General features: G+C 47.8%; 2 protein-coding genes across 2 annotated transcripts in view; one reads left to right on the top strand and one right to left on the bottom strand.

Moving 5' to 3' along the window:
* Positions 1–6,704, top strand: part of LOC126579134 (uncharacterized) — an 8,137-nt gene extending 1,433 nt beyond the window's left edge. The window contains exons 1-7 of the mRNA XM_050242459.1: positions 1–3,093; positions 3,192–3,273; positions 4,099–4,419; positions 4,506–5,517; positions 5,589–5,814; positions 5,913–6,081; positions 6,153–6,704. The exon at positions 1–3,093 is cut by the window's left edge and continues 1,433 nt beyond it. Coding sequence (XP_050098416.1) covers positions 1–3,093; positions 3,192–3,273; positions 4,099–4,419; positions 4,506–5,517; positions 5,589–5,814; positions 5,913–6,081; positions 6,153–6,607 — 5,358 coding nt within the window. The 3' untranslated portion in view covers positions 6,608–6,704. The remainder of the gene's footprint in view (positions 3,094–3,191; positions 3,274–4,098; positions 4,420–4,505; positions 5,518–5,588; positions 5,815–5,912; positions 6,082–6,152) is intronic.
* Positions 6,705–8,431: 1,727 nt separating this feature from the next.
* LOC126579138 (uncharacterized) lies at positions 8,432–17,144 on the bottom strand. Its single transcript, XM_050242464.1, has 6 exons — positions 16,598–17,144; positions 15,229–15,692; positions 12,160–12,298; positions 9,666–9,824; positions 8,998–9,574; positions 8,432–8,922 (listed from the first exon to the last, which is right to left on the bottom strand). The coding sequence occupies exons 1-6, from the start codon at positions 17,105–17,107 to the stop codon at positions 8,738–8,740; spliced, it is 2,034 nt and encodes a 677-aa protein (XP_050098421.1). The 5' UTR covers positions 17,108–17,144; the 3' UTR covers positions 8,432–8,737.
* Between the last annotated feature and the right edge of the window lie 5,328 nt (positions 17,145–22,472).

The following is a 22,472-nucleotide window of genomic DNA, read 5'->3' as shown; positions in this document are numbered from 1 at the left end:
CACGATCCGCTAAATGAACCCGCCGCCCAGCAACCGACTCTTCATACCATGCAGACGGCTGCCGAGCAGCAGTATCAACAGCAGATGCATCAAGCCCAGTCGTTGCCGCAGCAACCGCAGCTCACTGCGCCACACCAGGTTATTAATGTTCAAGGAATGCAACGACAAGGCGGTTCGATCATTCTTCGTCAAACGGATCCAACGAAGCAGCAGCCGGTGGCGATGGCCCAACCGGTACTGCACGATGTGCTCGGTAGTCCACAGCAACAGCAGGGAGCGAACCAGGAGTCACATCAACAAGTAGATACCCTGCAGCAACAAGAGATCCAGCAACCGCCACAACCACCACCACCACCGCAGCAGCAGCAGCAGCAGCAGCAGCAGACGCAGATGCAAGCGAATCAACACCAAATAGTTTACCAGCATACGCCTAACCAGCCAAACATGAGCATCGGTCAACAGATGGTTCCACAAATGACACAGCAACGCATCAACATTAATAAATCGACGATCGCAATCACCCCTCAGCAACATCAGCAACTGTTTCAACAACAACAGCAGCAGCAACAGCAGACGATTCCACTTCAGCAACCAGGGCAGGTCGTCGGTATCAATACGATGGGCAATAAAGGTGGTATGCGGCACTGCCTGATTGTAACGCAAACAGGCCAAAATCAGCATCAGACGCAACAGCTGCAGCAAGTTGTTGTCAGTCAACAGCAGCCCACTATACAAATCCAGTCTCCCATCACGTCGCAACCTTCGCTGATCATTCAGCAACCAGCTCAGTCACCGGCGGCGGGGCCTCAGCAGCAAGCGCAGCCAAGACTCGTTGCAGCGATCGTAAATTCCAACGCAACCCGTGCAAAGGCTCCGCGTCCGCGCCTAAATCGGATGCCCGTTCCAAGGGCACCGGGTGTGCCAACGGTGCTACAAACACGCCCGGCTGGAGTAAAGATTATGACGACCATACGACCGACCATAGGAACGACGGTGGCTCAGTCGCTCCCTTCGCAACCACAACCAACAGTGCAAATTACGGGCCGAGGAAACTACATCATTGCCAATGCGCGGCCTAAATTCATGCCCATCAGTCAGCAGCAGCGCGGACCGCTCGCGACCATGGGCCCAAAATTGGCCATAATGCATCGACCGGTAGGATCATCCCAGGTTCAGCAACCTCAACAAAATCAGCAGCAAATACTGCAAGGACAGGGGCAGGGCCCAACCGTAGGAACCGTGCAACCGCTGTTAGTTAGCCAGGCATCTGCACAAACGACAAAGACCCCGACCGTTGTTCCGGTTGGGTCCACTTCTTGTTCCGATAGCAACGATCTAGGAGACCTGGAGGATAGCATAAAAGCCGCCGTCGTAACGAAGCGTGCTGCGGACGATACGAAAAGTGCAGCGGTACCAAATGCAAGCGGTACCACTGCGGTTATATATCAGGCACAGCAGCAGAATCAGCAAGTCAATACACAATCTTCGCAGCAGGTCCAAATGGCGAATGCAAACTTTCCGGACAACTCTGCGAATCTTATTCAGCTGGCCAATGGACAAACGATGACTTCGGTTCAGTTCCGCAGCTTCCAGGAAAAGCAACAGCTTCGCCAGCAAGAAGCATTTCGCGGGGGTTTCAATCAGCAAGTACGTCTACGGGCGCCTGTGCGCAACATGGTTGTTCGGCCTCGCGCCCCTTTAAACCGCCAAACGGTGGCTTTGCACGCTCAACAGTCTCCGGTGCAGCAGCTACAACAATCTCCTGTGACACAACAACAGCAACAACAGCAACAGCAGCAGCAGCAGCAGCAGCAGCAGCAGCAGCAGCAACAGCAACCGATGCAAATGGCCACTCATCAGCTAATTCAACAGCAGCCGCAATTGACTCAACCTATAACGATACCAAACGTGCAGCAATCTCAGCAGTTGCACCAAATTCAGACCGTGCAGCTACAGCAGCAACAGCCTCAGACTATACTTACGCAGCCAACGATCATCCAGCAGCACATCATCCAGGAACCGGAGATGCGCGAAAGTGCTCGGATGCTGGTAATCTTGCAAAGCGGCGAGCAACGGCTGATCACGTTTACGCTACCGAAGGAAAGCTGCACGGTACAGGAACTGCTGGAGCAGGTGGGCGTGCAGTACTCGCCGGAAAGTAACATCCAGTGTATTTCGAATCCGGGTGGAGATATCGATTACATCGTAACGGTCGGGATTAATATGCAGGAAACGAGCGAGGTGATCAAGCAGGCGGAACATACAATCAAAACGCAAGCTCTGCAGCAACAGATGCAACTTCAACAACAGCAACAACTCCAACTGCAGCAACAGCAACAACAGCAGCAACAGCTTCAGCAGCAGTTACTGCAGCAACAGCAGCAGCAACAACAACAGATGATGCCCTCGACGGTAGTTATGCAGCAGCAGTTTAATCCGCAGCAACCGATGACGATTACTCTCCAAGCTCAGCAGCCACAGCAACCACAGCAACCGCAACAACCTACTCTGAGTGTTAGCTCGGCGCAGCCGACATTACGGTTCAATGATTCATTCCGGCAAACGATTGCCATGTCCACCAGTGGGGCTGCACTGCGAACTCTAGACTCTAGTGCGTCCGTTAGCACACCGGAGCTGGAAAGCGGAAAGCGCGAACCACCGGTAAAGCTGGTGAAAGGCTTCCTGGCGCTGTGTGCTGCCTGCGGTGCCGCGAGTGTAGATCATGCCAAGTGTCAGCGGTGTAAGCGGGTGTTTATTGAAACACCACGCCGTATTCCGGAACAGGACAGCAGTGCGTCACCAAACCCGCCACCACTGATACCCACTTCCACCTCGACACCGCTGGCCTACGTGAACCGCAAGCACGACCAGTACGGCAAGAAGCAGCCATCGATGAGCTTCATGTTGGCGATGCGGGGTCGCGGTGGGTCACGCAGCGGCCGTGGTAGAACCCGTGCGTCTTCCAGTGCTACCGTCACACGGTACCCCGACGCGGAACCAGTGGTCTTTACCCTCAGCAGCGACGACGAGGACTCCAACGCTAGTACTAGAACGAAAACGTTCTTCAAGAGCTCGATCACCAGCAACTCAAAGGTAGGCCAGTGTGCCTAGCAATGGCGACGCGCATGCTATTTAAGTGGCAAAGTTCTGCCTTATTGCATTAAGCAAATTATTTCTCTTATCATTACCAGTTGAATATAACTCCTAACGCGATCGGTGTGCGTGAACCACTGCCCTTCGAACCGGTCATTAGCGATACCGAACCTAAAATTGGTAAGTGGCAAAATTACTGTACATATAGATAACTTTTCTGTATATTCCTTTGACTCTATTGACTTGAACATGAAAATAACTCGAGGAAACGTCGATTTTTATCGGATATCGACCAATCAAAAGCTTGCAATACAATACCCAAATCGTGTATGCGTAAAACAAGTCGTTGGTTAATGTAAAATATTTAATCTATTTTTATGTAAACCTAATTTATAATAGAAAAGATGATTTATCATATATTTGAGCATAATTTTCGACCAAACGGGCAGTTTAAAAACGAAAAAACGATGCCAGTGCCCTCTGGCGATCTTGCTGTCGAGGGCGACCTTTCGCTCGTCTACCTACTCGACGACAGAGAAAATGTCAAATTTTTTTGGTCACCAAGGTAATGGCGATTCCGGATAATCTGCGGATCGTGGTCGTGATTGAGCGATGAATATTGTGTCTGGAGTGCGTTTGCGTTTGTGCGGAGCGTAAGATTCGAAGAAAAGCCATCGCCCCTTAGCACGTGGCATTGGAAGCCGACCGACGTGTTTTTTCCCGTGAACTTGTGCGTGTCGTGGCGTGGTTGTTTTTCACGACGAGAGGAATAGGAAAAGCGTCTAGCGGGCATCCGCGTCGCGTTGCCGAGTGTGGCGGCATTCAATCGTTACTAGATCGTTTGAAGAAAGTTGGTGATTCGCTGGCTGGCAAAATGATGTTTCCATTGAAAATGGGTGGTGACAGATGTAAGATCCAGGGAGGCGGCTCCGGCCTTACCGGCAACTTCAGCTTCTATATCGCTGCTCTCTTGCTCTCGGGCTCGTCTCCGCTCTTTTCCCGCAGACAAACCGCGGTTGGATGTAACCGACGTGAAGAATCTACCGGATGGCCAGATAACGCAGCTCGACTGTACCACCATACGCGTGGGCTCGCTGAAGTATGAAGCGAATGAGAAGGTTACCATCTCGTCGAAGGGGCTGCGGATTGTGGCACCGAATGTGAAGCGCCCGGAAGAGTATGTCAGTCTGGATCTGCAGATGTACGAGATCGTGAAGGTGGTGGTGCACTTTTCCAAGGCCCTCAACATCATGTTCGTGTACACGTTGCCCTCCTGCGCCGTTTACGTTCGGCAGCACCTGCAGATGGAACTGAGCGACGAAAAGCGTAAGTATTGGTAGTCCCGTTTTGTCCCGGCACCGGCTTACGGAGCTAATTTTTCGTTTCGTTTCCATTTCGGTCGATCTCCACAGTTCCCTACTTTAGCCCGATAAGCCGGGAGAATGAGACGCACAAGCGAATTACGCTGATGATGGAACGCGTGAGCGAGGAATCGAAAGCGATCATCAAAAACATTTTCGTCGGCCAGCAGATCGAAGAAATTACGGCGCGCGATGCCAATGAGCTGCTGTTACGCTGCTCGCCACCCCGGTCGATCTCATCGCCGGCTGTCCATGGGCGCAACAACAGCAACAACAACGGGCTCGACAGCGATTCGATGCTGGATGTGACGGAGATTCGGCGGATACTGGTGTACCCGCCCGGTACGGGCGGTATGTCGATCAACACGCAGGACTACATGTGCCTGGCGATCGATCAGTATCTGAACGATATCATCATTGACTTCTATCTGAAGTACTTGCGGCTGGAGCTGCTGAACGAGGAGGAACGCAAGAGTGTCCACATTTTTAGTACGTTCTTCTACAACCGACTGACAATGGCCCCGGCACGGCAACGTGGCAGTGCCAGTGGTGCCACGAACGGGGACAAAGATGTGCGTCAAACGGCGGCCCAAAAGCGACATGCCCGGGTGGCCAACTGGACCAAACGGGAGAACATCTTCGAGCGCCAGTTTGTCGTGATACCGATCAACGAACAGTCACACTGGTTTCTGGCCATCATCTGTTTCCCGGGGCTGGACGGTCCCGTTTCCATGACCAGTAATGCCCCGGCCCAGATACGCAAATCGACGACTTCCGCGACGACGACGACGACGGCAGCATCATCATCATCATCATCGTCGTCGGTAAAGTCAACATCGTCGACGTCGTCAATGAAGTCCGTAAAGTCGTCTAGCAACATGACACTCCAGATTGGCAACACCACGATAACACCCGTGTCAAAGCGTGAACTGGAATCGATTACACTCGGTGGCGACGATGAGTGTGAACGGGATGAGGCCGAGGGTGATGAGAGTGAGTTGGCGAGCGAAGCGGAGGAAGCGGAAGACGAGGAACCGACCGATGTACGACCTGCTATTAAACAGTAAGTTAACCAAAGAAGCAGCGATTGCGACCAGTCACTAAGAATCAGTCATCCTTTTGTCCCATCCACAGACCGTGCATCCTGATCTTCGATTCACTGACCGGTGCGTCAAGGAGCAGGGTAGTCGCGACACTGCGCGACTACCTGACGTGTGAGTATCGGGCAAAGATGCCCGGCAAGACGCCCAAGGTCTTCAATAAGCACAACATGCCTGGCCACTGTGTGAAGGTACCGCAGCAGAACAACTACACCGATTGCGGTCTCTATCTGCTGCAGTATGTGGAACACTTTTTCCTGGTAAGCTGAGCGGCGTTAGAAGTGAAATTGAAGTGTCTTCTAGTTGTTATTGATCTTTAATTCCCTCTCTCTCTCTCTTGCTTGCTTTCTCTCTGTAGAATCCTATTACGGATTATCATCTACCTATTAAGCAACTGCAGGACTGGTTCGACACGATCACCGTGACGAAAAAGCGAGAAGACATTTCCAATCTGTTGAAAGAGCTGGTGGAGAAGCAGAATCCGGAAGAGCTACCACTGCCAGTGATCGATTTCCCAACGCTAAACGGTAGGTGTCCCCCGGGAGCCCAGAACTTTCCCAGAGATCTATATCGTTCCTCTTTTACCGTTCACTTGCAGGCAAGCTTATCATTGATCCTGAGGAAGGCATGAATGAGCCCGAGTTTGAGGAGGAAGAGATGGACGAGGAAGAGATTGGCAAAACATCGGATGCATCGTCGGGTACGGTCACTAAGAAAGATAGCAGTAGCGCAGATCTGGGCAACAGTTCCTCACAGCTTAGTGGAACAGGCGTTAGTCTTATTAAACCAATCGGCTCGAAGCGGACATTCACAATCAGGCGCAACGCTAGCCAAATGTTCGCCAATCGAAATAATAGTAACAATGCTGCCAGCTTTAGCAGCAGTTCATCTGAGGTACAGCAGCTCGGCACGGGGACTAGTGTGAAGCGACCACTCGATGGCGCCAGTAGTAAGCTACAGCAGCAGCAGCAGCAGCAATCTATGGATGGCATAGCGAGCAGACCGAAAGCACCCCGAATCAGTGATAGTTCCAATAAGATCATAAGCTCCTAAGCTACTTAGTAACCGGACAGTGAGGCGAGGCCCGCTCCGGGCATGACTTGAAATACACCAGTAATCACATTTAACTGCTATGAAAGCGTCAAACATACCTTCCTGGTGTTAAGATTATGGGTGAAGGTGCTTCAATCATTCCCCATTCTGTTTGCGCAATCCGTGACCGATGATCCTGAAATCGTGGGAACAGTTGTCGGCTTCTGTTGTGGTTCTATTCGTTCGTAAACAGATGTGCGGGAAAGCATTCATACATGGACTCAGGCTCGGACAGTTTCTGCCAGAGGGCGTCCCGGTAGTGGTCGAGCTTTTAGGTTAGGGACACGTTCTATTTTTTTTAGAAACCGGCGTTTGTCGTTTTCCTCAGCTTAATAAACGCTATTAATTCTATCAACAGGGGGGCTTGCGAACAAGGGGGGAATACATTGGAATCTAGTGTATGAATTATGTTCGAATTGAAATGTACTTGGTGTCGTGTCCTAGAATATAGAAAAGAAGAAGGATGAATGAAGAAGAACAAGAATTTCGAATGGTATGTAAATAAACATTATTGACCTTGAAATCCGTTTGCGGTTAATACATGGCATGGGCCGCAAGTGTAAAGGTGTTTAGTGTGGCCTAATTTATTCGACCTAACCTAACTTATCTGTACCCGGTTTCCGCCACTGGATTACCCGTAATGAGACTGCACCTGCGAACTGCACGTTGCTGGTCACGCTGTAGCTTAAAGTATCTTCGATGGATTCCCAACTTAAACTGGTTTGTGGTACCTTTTTTTCTCTTTTAACACTTTCCACTGCTAAGCCAGTTTCTCCATGTATTGCTCAAATCTGGCACACCCTACAAGCGGTCGTACGGGCAATCCATATTTTGACTATACATGGCATGTACCGAAAGTATGACGTCACGGATCGTCAACACTAACACCACCACACGAAATCGCGTGTTTGTATGCGTGAGTTGGCCACGTAACGCACACACGCGGACGACAAAAAAAAAAAGAAAAATAAGAAGAGGGGAAGCGAAAGCGAGAAGATTAAGCGATGGGCTCGACGGTTACCATGGTTACGAAAGGGAAGGGTGTGTTGCGTAAATGGACGATATTAAAAATAGATTACGTATTCAGCGTCGTATTCCCCTAGAGGGCAGGTTCCACCAAACGTAACTGGTTTCGTCATTTGCGGTGTTGTACACTTGCTTTTACTTTTATAAAATAGAATTTACAATTAAAAATTCGCGTTCGTTACTATCATAGCATTAACTTTGTCATTGATGGAAATGCATTATTTTACTTTTAGATTTATTTTCTGTTTAGAATTGCTTCCAAACAAGTGATATTGGCTCACAATCGGTCCAAAAATTTATTAACTATGTTTTAAGTTTTACCTAAAATATTTACTTCTTCGTTTCTTCTTGCCGTTATTCGTGTAAATTCTATACATGGGATTCGTACATGGATTGCTCATCATAACCTCACTTTGGTAACTGTGCGGTCGATCCGTTCTGAAGCTATCCATGGCATGTACGAGGGTAGTGACGTCACGGTTGTCCGTGGAGCTCTCGATACCGTTGGGGGTGATGTTGGGAAAATCGATCTAATTTTCTAACATTTTTGGGACGGGTTTTTGAGAAACTTTTTAAAATGAATGCAAACTTGTGAAAACGAACCTGATGCCTGAGAAGAAAAAAATAATGGGCTTCAACTTTGAAAGCATAAGTTTTGGAAAAAAATAAATCACAGAACAGCTAGGATGTAAGAGTTTGAAGTAATTAATGTTTATTACCATTCTTAGTGACTCAATTTTCGCTAACAAACAACTGCACATACTCGAGGGGACGCAGTGAAAATACCCTTGCAAAGGCAGTCGAAGGGTTTTCGCCGAAATAAGAAAAACATTAAAGAAAAGGCACTCCATGTGGTCTGCTGTCCGTTCTCGCTCACTACAGCTTCAATTTGGGTGGCATTCCCTCTGACCAACATCATTTCCAATGGGTTAAGCCTTTTTACAGCTTCTGTTTCAGTTAAAGTTCAAACGATCGTGACCGCGGACACGTGGCCGCCTCCGGTTCACCATCCTGCTATCAATTATCACAAATCTTGTTACCCAAACCCACGAATATCCTTTGTCTTTACTCTGCCCCCGGTTCGGTTTCATCCCGTTGTTCTGCGTTTTCTTCCGTGGCCTCTTCCTGACCGTCATCTGCGGCACCTTCTACCGGTTCTTCCGCATCCACCTCATCATACTGCTCACCGTCGGCAGTGTCGGCATCGGTCAGAAGTTGCTTTTTGTGTCTCAAAATTTCCCCGATAATATCTGCAATGAAACGATTAATTGATAGGAAAAGGTAAGAGGATCCGTGAACTCTTTAACTAGTAATTACATCCTTACCCTCCAGCAGCTCCTTCGAATCGATAAACTGGCCAATCTCGCGCGCGACTTCCCGTGCCAACCAGGGCGTAATCTGGCGCTCAAATTCCTCGCGATCTTTCTCGCTTTCCAGCTTATCGGCAGCCGCGATCACTTCCGGTACCAGCTCATCGATCCGGCCTTGCAGCAACTTGGCCGCCTTGATGCGCTCCTGCATCTCGCGATCCAGATCGTGCGTGATCTTGTCTTGCAGGAAGCGACACTCGCGCTCCTTCTGGCGCTTCTGCTCCTCGAGCTCGAGCCGTCGCAGCTCGGCCAGCTCGGCTTCACGCAGGGCCAGAATCTTCTGCTGCTGTTGCCGCATCTCGGCGATCTCTTCCTCGTGCAGCACCTCTACCAGCGCCTGCTCGAGCGTCCGGCTGACGAGCACCTCGATGATCGGCTGTACCTCGATGTCGAAGTTAAACAGCTCACCATCGAGGATCTCGGTGGCCGCATCGCAACCGGTCTTGGCGGGCACGTACGGTGGCGACGGTGGCCGATGCAGGAACAGATCGGTCTGGCAACCGGCATCGAGCTCGGGTGGATGCAGGAAGAGCTGTGGAGTGATGAAGCGGAAGAGAAATGATTTTTCTCTCACGGACGGACGAGATCCGGTCAAATAAAAGGGCATCCATCGTGATCAATACCTCTTCGAGATACTTTTCCGTTTGAACTGTCTCGTGGCGTCGGCCACGGACCGGGGGCGGTGTACCGATTATGCCGCGTTGATTGCGCGAAACGTACTTCTTGCGGAGCATTTGTCGCCGGCGTGCTTCGGCCTCCTTCTGCGTACCGTCTCCATCACCCTGAAAGGAGGAAGAACAAATACGAGAGGTGATCATGTAGGTGGCTTCACGGAAAAGGATCAGCAGATAGGTGAATGCAGAGATTAAGGAATAGTAGCATGCAGTGTCGTTAATCTAGCATGAGACTAAAGAGAAATTAAATTTTACTGATAGACGTTTAGTTTGGTGAAGTGGAGTAGTCAAACAAGACATGCAAGCTAGAACTTCAAGCATTTTAGCATTTCTTAAATGGTAGATAAGCATAAGTTTCATTCTATTTGAGCTCAATAAAATACAAAAAAAAACGATTGAGATTGACAAATTGAGAGAGTAACTGGAGCATGCAAGCGATAATGTGGAATCTAGAAAGCGTAAGCAGTCTCTTTTCTCTCCTAAACTCTTAAATATTTTAGCAATACTTGCGCTTGTTAACAGAAAAGAGAACTTATCTACTTCTTTCCCAAAACTAGCCAATTCGATGTTAATAACCCAGTTTTACAGTCTACTTGATGGCAAACTACCATTACACAGTAACTAATGAATAAAACAAACAAACTTTAAAACGATACGGTGGAACATACGAGTCAAATGCTGGCTTAGTGTACCCTCAAACGGAGAGCTACTTCTACGATCATCCTACGAAGTAATGACTGTTGAGCACTATTCTATTCATTCAATGGAGGATACGGAGGCTACCAACTAAATTCAACGCTATACGGTTCAATTGGAGTTATAGAGATTGGAAAGAGTTATTTACTTAAAATGTAATGAATGATTAAATTAGGCGGGGGTCTTCGGTAATTTCTTACCAAAACAAGGATCATTTTTGACGATTTTTTGTGACGTAACCATTCAACTGTATTCTTTCAAATGAATGGCATATTAAACTACAACTTTAGAAAATTATTTAGTTTTATTTTGGGAAAGATTAATTAAAAACTTTATCCATGGCATCAAATTTAGGCAGTCGTGTCATCGAAAAGATTCTTTTTCCGGTACCCATCGTAGCTGCGTGATCGGTCATCAGAAAAATACAAATCGATTCTCGTTTGAAAGATTATAAGTGTATCCAGGAAGCCCCGTCAAGTTTTTGTTGAATTTCCTAGTTGTTGATTTTTGGCAGATTTTAGAAGTTAAAAAAGTGATACTTTTTGTCATTTTAATTTTTAATAATATTTCATTCATCATTGTATGAGCAGTACAAATGCAGCTGGAAATTTGTTTGTAGAATTACCTCTTAAACCCTTACAAAGAACATATAATGGAGCATTGAGCTTGAGACAGAAAGGCTCAAGAAGAGCCGATCAGTTACCATTTTATTCAAAAAGTGGTTCTAAATATGGTTAAACATAATGAATAATCGTTAGGTGGAATAGAACATTAAATTGGTTAATTTCTAAGCCCTAGAGATGAGATGGAAAATCGACTTTCTTTGGAAAAATGCAAACCAATCCCTTCTACCACAGGATATAGCCACGAGACAGTGTGAGCGAACGAGGGCGAAAGAATTGGAACAATAGCATGAAAAGCAGCTAATTCTTGTATCAGGCGGCGGTTGTTTGCTGGCACAGGCATTTGGCGATGGCATCGTTTGACAATGTACAAAACGCGAACACAATTTACACAATGTACACAATGCAGCATGAGTAGAATGAACAATAGAGGAAGGCAAAAAACACGAGAGCGAGCAAGAGCGAGCGAGAGAGAGAGCAGAAAAAACCGGAAGCGTGATTTGGGTGTTTTTATAGTGTCTGCGATCGCCGCCAGAAAGACAGAGAGCAACCGAGATTTTGAGGGTGTTTGTGTCTGCGTGATTACACCCCAAAACTCACCTTTCCTGATAGAAGACCAGCGTAGCCGAAATATGGATTCCACCGGGGCATGTTGAGGCAGTGCCCATGTTCCGGCTTTTCTCCGGTTTTTATGAGTGTTTGAAGAATTTTGTCAATTTTGGGTGAAAAAAGGGGAAATAGGACGAGTAGGAGGAAAAGAAGACCAAACAGAAAGATACACAGAGGGAGAGAAAGAGAGAGAGAGAAGAGAAAGAGATGAGACGGATTGTCGGAAGTAGGTGAAGGAGTTGAGGAAGTAGAACCTCGTACTCGTAACACAAAAGAAAACCCAAACCCTAACTAACCACTAACTACCATCGAAATGCGAAACAAACGAAAATCTAAAATCACTTGAAATAACTAGCGCAAAAACGGTTGGTATTGTTAGCTTGCGGTGGAAGGCTTGCTATAGGAAACGTCGCGAATATCCCTAAAACCTATGAAGGAAACTACGGACACTGTGGTACCAGAAAGTGCGTACAAACTCCACCACCGCCGGTGGAGTTCCTACTGTGGCCACTTACCAACTGCAGGTTACTGCTCGACGTATAATTACTCCCTCGCACGACGCGCCGATCGTGCATCACATTCTGGTAGCTTCCACCACCCCCAGCGCCTCCTCCTTGCTGCTGCTGCTGTTGCTGTTGCTGGATGTTGTGGTCCCTGTGGAAGGCAAAGAGGTAAGCATTACCATTTGATATCATGCGAGGGTGGTGCTGGAAATCTAGGGAAAACGAAAACGAAGACGAAGACGAAGAGTCCATCCGTACGCAACCGATTACGCATCGCGGGTGAACCGCCGGACCGTGGTCCTCCTATACTCCGCAACCACACACTAATGGGCGTCAATTTGGAAAGGGCAATGATCCCGTTAGACCCCCGTAGGGGTTAATATCGACCTCCCTTCGTGATATGCGAGGGAGAGAAAGTGGACGATGGCCGGCGACGACAAGAAGCGATGAAAAAGCTTTTGGAAAATTCCATCCACCTTTTTTTGTGATTTGGCACACCGGATAGCAGTAGTGACCACATCCGGAGCTCCGGCCATAAACTTTACCACGGTTATTACGAAATCGTCGTCGCAGGAGGGGTGCTGTATTGATCGTTATGAAATGTGGTTTTTATACAAATTAATACGCAGTCTGGTAGGAGCCCCTTTTTTCGTTCGAGCCTTTCGAGAAGACGGTTAACGGTCATGCGGAGATGCTTATAACTATTTGTTTTCACAAATAATCACATAGTCGCGTAACGATTAGCTGCTCTCAATCATGCATGCGTTTCAGAATACAAAGATGATAGATGAATTGCGGCAAAATTGTTGAAAATATTTTGCAGAAGTGTTGATGAAGATTTTGAAGTTCATCTTAACTTAACTTGGGAACCAGCAAGACATTTGGTAGCAGAGTATTACGATAAATTTTGATGAATAAATCTACTACTAATAAATTTTAAATTCTAAAGCCAATTATTTGGAGAGACTTTTCCATGCTGCTCATGCCTTGTGTTATCTTATCGCTTGTCCATTAGCCTATTCTTGACTGACTGTTCTTTGATTCTTTAACTATTCTTTTTTAACATCTATAATTACGGACGAGCCGTATGTTTAGTAAACTCCTGTTGATGGATTTTGAATATTGGTGAATTGAATAAATAATTTAAAAAACACATAAAAGATGGAAAATAATCAAAATAGATAAAATAATTGTCTTCCTTGTCTTCAACTAAATTTATGTAACGTCAAATGAAACTATTGATTTTATATTAAAAAAGGTCTATAAAAATCGGAATTTCACTATCCCTCAATTATCAATGCTCAAACGATTACTGATTACTGTGAAATGAGAATTAGTTGGTTGTAGTTATTTAGGCTTTGGATTTGTTCTGCTATAAATATGAGCGTACAGCACATTTTAACAGAGCTTTCGTTAATATAATTGTAGATGCCTTTTGAAAGAAGAAGGAATTACTGCATCATTTTCCCGAAACCCATCAACTTCACTAGAGCTCTTAGCTATCCAACTCCATCTGTTAGCTTGTTCCAGGGAATTGACGGTTGCACAACAAGCTCCAAGCTAATCGGAAGCAATTCAATCCTACATGACTCCCCTCAACAACATGAACCATCGAATGCCTGTCCCTGTACTGTGTTGCTCACTCCAGTAAACGCGGCAATTAATCACAAACACAATCGATTCCCTCAGGATCGCGATAAGCGGTAAACAAGTTTAGTTTTAGCTACGTTTTATGACTAATTTTGACGCACTAACCAGTGGAGGCGCCCCCTTTGGATGTAAGCAATGTTTGATTCATTAATGAGTATCGACTGCATGTCGGATATAACGGAGCCCCCGGGACAGATAAGAAGCCACGCCGAGTTTGTCACTCGTTCGGCCTATCCACTGAGATAGTGATTAATTTATTGGGCAGAGGGGCCTCCATATCCCGTGTATCTCTAATGACTCCTCCTACTCCTCGCGGACAGGTCTGCTATCCTACTGACCTACTGTGCCACTATTTCCCCCTGAGGGGAGAGGGCCAGTAGCTTTAGCCGAACCCGGACAGACAATGCAATGACCCGTGGTGGGCTGAGTGGGCTTCTGGCCACAAAAGTACCGCACTAGACCGCTAGCGTGAAGTAAAGCGATACGTTTTGTGTATGGTGAGCCTCCGAGGGCCCTGGAAAAAGGGAACTCGAATTTGGCGTCTCCATTTCTGGCATGCCCCATTGATGACCTGCAGCAAAAGCCGAGCCGATTAGCCGTGGATGCACCCGGGAGTTCGGCATTGTCATTAGCGTATCTCCGGTAGCGATCACAGTGCAACCTACGGTGGCTTTCGTGCGCTTCGCAGACCTCACAAGCCGTGGCCACCGGGCGCCTCCATTGGTTGGTGGCTATTTGTTTGCAAAACTTTAGGCCCAATTTCCGGGCATTCTCGTCGGCCATTCTATCGATCCCAGCCCAGCACAGCGGCCGTTACAAAAATAGGGCACCATTCGCACCTTCAGTGAGGGGTTGTTTTTTGCTCCGTTTCTTGCATTTTTTTTGTTGTTGGTGAATGGTGGTGAACGGAAGATTAATTATTGAAATCTAATCAACTCGAGCTATGCGCGACCCGCTTGTTTGACCACAAACTGGACCCTGCACTGGACTGGTGACCCATTTCTGTGTTTCTCCTCCTGCGGCTCCAAAGGTTGTCGATAAAGGCTCCCCCCGCAGGCCTAGGACTGCGAAGGTCGTTCCGCGACCACCATCAGAGGGCCAACACAGAGAAAGAGAGAGAGAGCGTAGTTGAGAGTAATAGTGGCCGGCCAGGCTGACCCATAACGCGGACACATCGTCATGCTATGCGTTCTGGCACGGAATGCAGTGAAGTAAATGTTTTATGCAAATTACGTTTAAAGTAGAAAGCCCCGTTGGCGTCAACCGAAGTTCCAACCAAAAACCAAAACAAAAACAACATCCTCCGTTAGTTAGAGAGCGCCAGAGGACTCTTTACACTAAATCATTAACGATTGCCGGGGACCGGGAAGGGCGGCTTAACCTTGGCGGTGTCGGACGGATGGTGGTGTTTTAATGAAAAACGGCAATTACCTTGCCAGCGTCCGGTGGTGGTGGCCCCGACCGATCGATTGTACTTCCGTCACCGTTTGGTTGCGTACCGGTCCTTGGTCCTCGCCGGTCTGCTGTGGTGCCGGTTTGTTGTAATGGTGGCTACCATGCTTGCAGATGTACTCCATGCCCGGATGGTTGTAGTTCGGATGATTGATATCGTTATTGTTGTTGCCATTGCCATTCGGGTGCTTCGGGTGGCCATGGTGTCCGAGGCTGGCCTGCACCAGGCTGGGCGGTAGGACCCGAGGCCGGCTTTCAAAGGCATACAGGCGACGCTGCTGCTGCTGCTGGTGCTGTTGCTGGTGGTGATGCGGTGCACTGGTCACGGTGGTCACTGGAACCAGTACTGACAGATCCTTGGATGGCTGCAGGAACACACCCTTGGGGACGGTCGTGATGAACAGGGGCCGCTTCCGGACAAGGTTCACCTCCTGCGAGCTGCCCTGTTGGTGGGGGGATGCAGGCCGGATTAAATCGGTGCCTTTGTCGGTGGGAAGGACACTCGCGGCCACCCAGCGGTGCTTTCGGTGGCCAATTAGTCGCATGCAAGGACTTTAAAACTTTGCCAGAGATAACTTTTCGGACGCTAGACGCTAGTGGTCAGTAGGTCACCGCGTGGTGGTCGTGGTCGCTCCCTTTTCTTGTGTGCCTTCTTCTAATTTACATTTTTAATTCCCTTTATCTACTTCGCAATGGCAATCGATATCATGGTAGCAATCAAGCGAGCTCTGTCTGATATCATTCCCTGTGTTCTAGTGATGCCTAGTGACTTTTGCATTTCATTTCTAGGTTCTTTTTTGTTTCTAGAGAATCCTCTTTTGGAACTAATTCCAGGACCAAAAAGTCCTACTATAAGTCATTGAATCGTGCATTTCACAGTTATTATTGGAGGCAGTAAACGACAGTAACTTTCACTCAATGTAAACTGTCACTGAATAAGCGTAGACTGATTAAAAAATTGAAACTGTCTGGCAAGTAACAGTTAAAAGGAATTAACCATTTATAAAACAATTGAAAAAAGGGCTGGATAAGTGGAAAGATCTTTGCAGGATAGTTGCATTCGTGTATCGACTCCTTAACATAGAATGAATGCAATACCAAAATGGCGATAGAGACCGGCGATGCCAAGGTCCTTTTGGACCGTGTTCCACCCTATCCCACGTTATGATTCACTGAAACACCATTGACGGGTTCAGTGTTCAACATAAGGCACACGAACAAGAGCTCCATTCAGAGCACTTTCACCTTCACGATGACCACAACCCGGTCGGGCCACTGACCACAACTACGCCGTTCGCGATAGATTTTGATGTTCTGTGTTTGCAACACGTTGATCCCTGGAACCTACATTTTTGGACGATCGCTTCGATGAATCACTCTGTAGCTTCCGCAACTTTGCATCCAGCTCCCGGCTAAACTCGTGCTGCCTTCCTCGGTCAGGTGCACCACCGGTCGGTTCGCTCGTTTGCCCGGTTGCACTCGGTTGATGAGCCGGATTCCGGTTCTCGGCTTCAGCCACCGACTCATTGCTCCGCCGGTTGTTCCTGATGATGTGCTGTTCGAGCTCTTGCAGCAGTTTTAAATCGGAATGCAAATTCGTGATGTGCTGACCCTCGATCACTTCTCGTTGTTGCTGCTGTTGCTGCTGCTGCTGCTGCTGGCCAGGGTGCCGCAGTGGTCGTACGATCGCGTTCGGTTTACCGATCAGTGCACCCCGGTGGTAGTGATCGGCACTCGGTACGATCGAGAAGGCAGGACTTTCCAGCTCGAGCAGCTCTTCTGCCGGTTCCTGCGGTTGTTGATCCGGTCGCGAGTGTTGCTGCTGCTGCTGCTGCTGACGTGCCGATAACGTAGGCATCTTGCCCAGGGCTAGTGCTCAACAACCTTCGCGGAGTGTAACGTTCTCCTGTGAACTTGCTACTTCAGTTACGGCGACAACAACGACCACCACCAATCCTCCGGCAGAACGGGTTTGAATAATTCATCAAACGAGGCAGGAAAGGAACGGATGTGGTGCGCAGTACGGAGAGGAACGGTTCTGTATTATTCAGCCAATCAGCCGAACACCCGGTATGTAGGTTGACCCTCTAGCTGGACCATCATTGAGAGGACGGAATGAGATAGTTTTCCGCCTCATCGATCATCGGCCAAATCGAAGGACACTGAACAACACTTCACTTGCTTTCCACAGACATCACTTGACTCCTTTCTGGAGTTTCTGGACACACGACTCTGGGCAGCTAGTAAACCCTGTGACCGGTCTGGCCAACGATCCGACACCGAATGACCAGCGAGTGGTCACTGTGAGCCCCTAACCTTCTAGAAGGACCCGGCACCACGTAACCACCACACGAGCTCCACTCTACGCCAGTATGAGTGTAGTACGAGCGTAAAAGGAGCAGCAAAAGTCCGAGAGAATGACCCAGGGGGGGAGGCGAAAGCGAATGTTGGAATCCGAGTTCCGTGCTTTCGCTTTTCATACTACGAAACGGAAACCTCCCGGAGAGGTGGCCCGGAGAGGAATCCAAAAGGCGCTTACAACAAGCCGGTCCAGCTTGTGTTGCAATGGACACTCCACACCGGTGTATGTGAGAGTGAGAGCGAGAGGAAAAGCTATCAAATCCCTCAGGCTAAGAGGCCCCAATGGGACGACAGGCCCGGAACCCCTTGGAGACCGACGAACCCCTTGGCTGGGTGGTGGTGCTCGCTTGTGTGCGTCTGGAAATTACAGGCTCGATGGCAGGTTCGCGTGACGCTTGACCAATGGACCTTTCGGACCACCAGACCAGAGCACTCGGACGTTGAAGACCCCTCCCCCCCTTGACTTCACTTGGTTTGTCCCGCCGGTTGCGCCGCATTCCACCATCACCATCAGCACCTTCTACATCATCATCATCATCATCATCAGCAATGGCTGTATCGACGTGTCGCGGTAGACGAGGCAGTCCAGGTGACTCTATCAGTTGTCAGTGGGACCAGAAAGTGCCACAAACGGAGGCTACTGACGGGAAATAATGTAAAACGGAACCTCTGAATGAGGATGTGGCCGAACCGTCTGAGTGTGTTATGCTTGATCATCCTTTTCATTATCGGTTTTTGGAGGAATGTTTTTAAGAGCGTTCCGGTCATATGGGCGAAGGGAACATCGTTGGGTGGAGTTGCCTTTTCGGCCTTTTGATGAACATTGCTGATTGTGGAGTGAAGGAGGTGGGCAATGAACTCAACGAAATACGTCTCATTCGGTGTTACTAACACCATTTTCGGAAGAATATTAAGAAAAGGATAGAATCAAGTATTAGGACCTCTCGTCTGATAGGCAAATTGTGGTTCCATCTGATAGTTCTGCTTGATCAGAGATGTAACAAGCACTTAAGGTTCGCTAATACCACTCGCAGCCATCTGTCTGAGTCTCAGAAACCTTTTCCTTGTTAAGGACGAGGACAAAACGATCAATATTGATCAGTCTGATTGTAGCAATAAGAAGCTAGACAGTTTGCAGGTGCCGTTGTCGCGACTGTTGCCGTGGCCAGAGGGAATAACTAAAAACCGCACATTCCTCTTCGGCACAGCAGGTCCGCAGACGGTCCTAGGAATCTTTCTAATCCCTAGACAAAGGGACTGAGTGCGCAATCTAAAAAGAGCGACCACGCAATTGGGAGTTTCATGTGGATTGGTCCTTTCGAGAGTCAACTCAGTCCACAGGGGAGCCAGCCGTCGTCGTTGCCGGTGTGACATGGCAAAACGGAAATGATAAACAAATGCACGAAACATATCTCGAAGCGACGGCGACGACGGCGACGAAGAAGAGCCTTTTTCGGGTGCTAAGCTAACGATGGACACGCAACGCGCGGACTTTTTGGTGGAGGATTAGAGAATAAACCAAAACGCACCGTTTGGTCCTTGCCTCGCCGTCGCTGTCAAGTGGATTTATAATGGCACCCCTTAATGGCACACCATAACTTTACATTAGCCACGGCCCCGTAGCCCAGTAGTGGGTAGCAATTTTCAAGTTCACGATCAGATCGTTTTGCTGTTGAAACATGACGAGGTCCTGCCGAAATGGTGACTGCGTGTGGTCCTCAAGCGATACCACTTCCACGAGGAAACTTCCCCTTTCGTCCTGTTGTACCCGGTGCTGATCGCCGGATGAGGCCATTCGCATCGCTCGTTTTATCTCACGACAGGATATCATTAAATTCAAGGCCATGCCGGTGTGTTTCGGGGCGCGAATCCATCACGAATCCATCGTGAGGTCATTTAACCTCAGGGAATGGGTGGGCGTTTCTGGGCAGCGCTCGTGCGTGGTATGACCGCAAGTGACCGCTGGCTGGCCTGGCGGTCCTGGCGAGACGAGACGAGAGCGCTTTCTTGGAAGAAAGCCGCCTAACCGTGATTCTGATCGAAAATGGAAATTGTGAACAATCGTGGTCGAAACCGAAATGTGTCTAGGACCGGCGCGAAAGGTTCTATGAACTCGCTCACCGATTGGAATGCCCGGGGGTCCATCGGAGGATGAGTGTACTGGCGGTGAGGTGGATGGACAATTCGTGAAAATAGTTTTTCCACGGGACTCCCTTTTCGTTAGCAGCACCACAAGCAGCACCGCAGTAAATGGTGGAATAAACCCTTGACCTTCAACGGACAAACTGTGAAATGTTCACCTCCGTTGGGAACACCTCCGGCCGCAGACCTCACCTGGCACCGGATGAAACATGGGAATGTTGTGTCATGTGTTTCACGCGGACCTGATGTCGATGTTGACGATGGTGATGATGATGATGCTTATTTATACCGGCCAGCTATTCATTAGAACCCCTCGGCCCTTCCGTGTTTGTAGCACCCGAAAAGAACGCCGGTTGGAACATGGAAGCATAATGTCACCATGAGCAGCATGATGTTGTAATTGTTTAAGGGCTTTGTAAAGGAATTAATAGCGCAATAACACGTCAAGAAAGGCGATTAATGTACAGTGAGGATTTATGTTTTGAATTCGATCGAAGATGAAAGATCGACAAAAGATTCTTTAACGATTAATGTTAAAAGCATAAAATTGTCTTTTTGGTAAAAAAAGTATTTTGAATGATTAAATACTTAAATAAGAGGTCTTTGCATTAAATAGCATTAAACACACTCATACAAATAGCTGATCTAAAAATGTAAGAAACGAAAAAATAAAACAATAAAACCATGTATGCTAACTCAACATACACAACATGCTCATCACTGTAGATCCTGCGAAGTGTGTCCCCCCCCCCCCCCTTGTGTTTGTCCCCGGAATCGGTCGACAAAAGGATGAAACTTTGCGAAAGTGATCAACTGGAAACGGAAGGGAACCATTCCAGCACAAACGCCATTCGCGAAAGGTGGCCAAGTGTCCCCGGCCCATGGCGGTCCGGATTTATGTTTCCAGCATTCCAGCACAAGAGGCCAGGCCACCGGCAGATTGGAACACGGCGGTCTCGCACCAGGTGTGATGGCATTTTTGCTGCGACAAAAATAGGCCGCCGGTTGAATTCGCGGTCACAGAATTGTGTACGGTCCCGTTCTCCCTTGGCCACCCCGGAACTTGACGGTTAAAGGTTGAATGCTAATGACTGCCGGACGTGTAATGTATGTGGAGAATGTGCGACTTTTATTTTTGAGTGACATTTCCAACCGCGCCACATGTGCATATGGATTGTCCTTCGGAAAAGCGACTGTTGAGGGACTCTATTTTTGTGTGAGCGAACGTTTTACAAAATTAGCCGACAAGCTAGCCGTACGATAGATTTAGCTACTATAAAGTATCGTGGGAGCGTTACTTTGTGTAGCAGATACAGGGATAAAGGAGCAGATTCCTTCGCCTAGTGGATCGTAAGGATCTGCGGTGGCGAACCTTTGATTGATTGCAGATGGCACGAAGAAGCGCGAGCCTGCCAGCCAGCGGGTCACTGTACCTTTAATTTATTCGATTTTGCGTCAGATGAGCACCGCATTAGGCGCCGTTGGGTGGTAATCTTGCACATGAATTATTGATCATGCTGTTGCTGCGCTCGCACTAATCAGAATGTTGGAAGAATATGAGTAGTATACAAATGAAGCAATATAGATAGCATCTAATCGTTCGTTTAGATTGTTACATATTCTTGCTATGAATTCTTGAGTAATTTTTAAAAGAGTTATATGTCTTTTCAAATAGCATGCTTTTTGCTTTTTTAAAAACCATTTGTTTTGCTATGCTTTAAAAAAAGCATAAAATTGTTAATGCTTTTTTATACTTAAAATATGAATAATGCTTTGCATTAAGATATGGGATTCCTTTATATTGATATTGAAAATGAAAATAATATGTTTGTTCCCGTTTTTGTTTTGTTCAATTTTGTTTTGTTCATCGTTTGTTCAGTTAGTTTTTAATGAAATAACTGCTCCAGAAAAGTTGTCTATTATCTGGGCAATCTAGAAAAAATATGCTTATCTATATTTTTATAATAAAAAATTGTAGTTTATGTATAATAAAAAAATGTAGTCTAATTAAATGGAGAGGGAAGTCTGTACCATTTCATAAAAATCATAAAAAATACGTTTTATGCCAAACAATATTTCCTTGTACGTTGTCCTAGTAATGCATCTCAAATTCCTTATCATTATTATCGTCCTACATATTGGCAAATATCCCCAATTAACAGGAAGCTACTACTCACCCTCGCCTTTCGCTGCCCATCCGCACCAGTCGCTTGTTGTTGTAGATTGCACGTGGTGCGCTGATCCACGTGTAGACATTTCGCTGCTGCTGCTGCTGCTGCTGCCCATGCTGACCACCACGTGAGCATTTGCTCCACTTGGGATCCGCTTTCGAGTTGACGGCGACATGATCGGGAAAGTTCGGTTCCAGAAGCTGCGTCATTTCCGGCTTACCGATGACACTCGGTGGACCACACTTTTTCTGCGCCACCAACGGTGCGGGGCCACCCGTGGTTGGCATAGTGCTCCGCGTTCACTGAACAGTGTTTTCAGGTACTGCAGCCACCCCACTTGCCCTGAAGGACCGAAGGACCTTCGACGTTGAAATAGTTGACACAATGTTCCACAATCCACCAACCTTGCTCCTTAGCGTCACCGTCACCGTCACCGTTGTTCCGAGTGTCTGTGTGGTGCAAATGAAGCAGGAATGAAGCAGGAAAGGAAATAACTTAACGTTGCCAAAAAAGGGGAGAGCGACGGCCTTCCGTTTCGTTGCTTGCCGG

Source organism: Anopheles aquasalis, chromosome 3, assembly GCF_943734665.1.
Source record: "Anopheles aquasalis chromosome 3, idAnoAquaMG_Q_19, whole genome shotgun sequence".
Classification (NCBI taxonomy): Eukaryota; Metazoa; Arthropoda; class Insecta; order Diptera; family Culicidae; genus Anopheles; species Anopheles aquasalis.
This window is presented reverse-complemented; position numbering and strand designations above follow the sequence as displayed.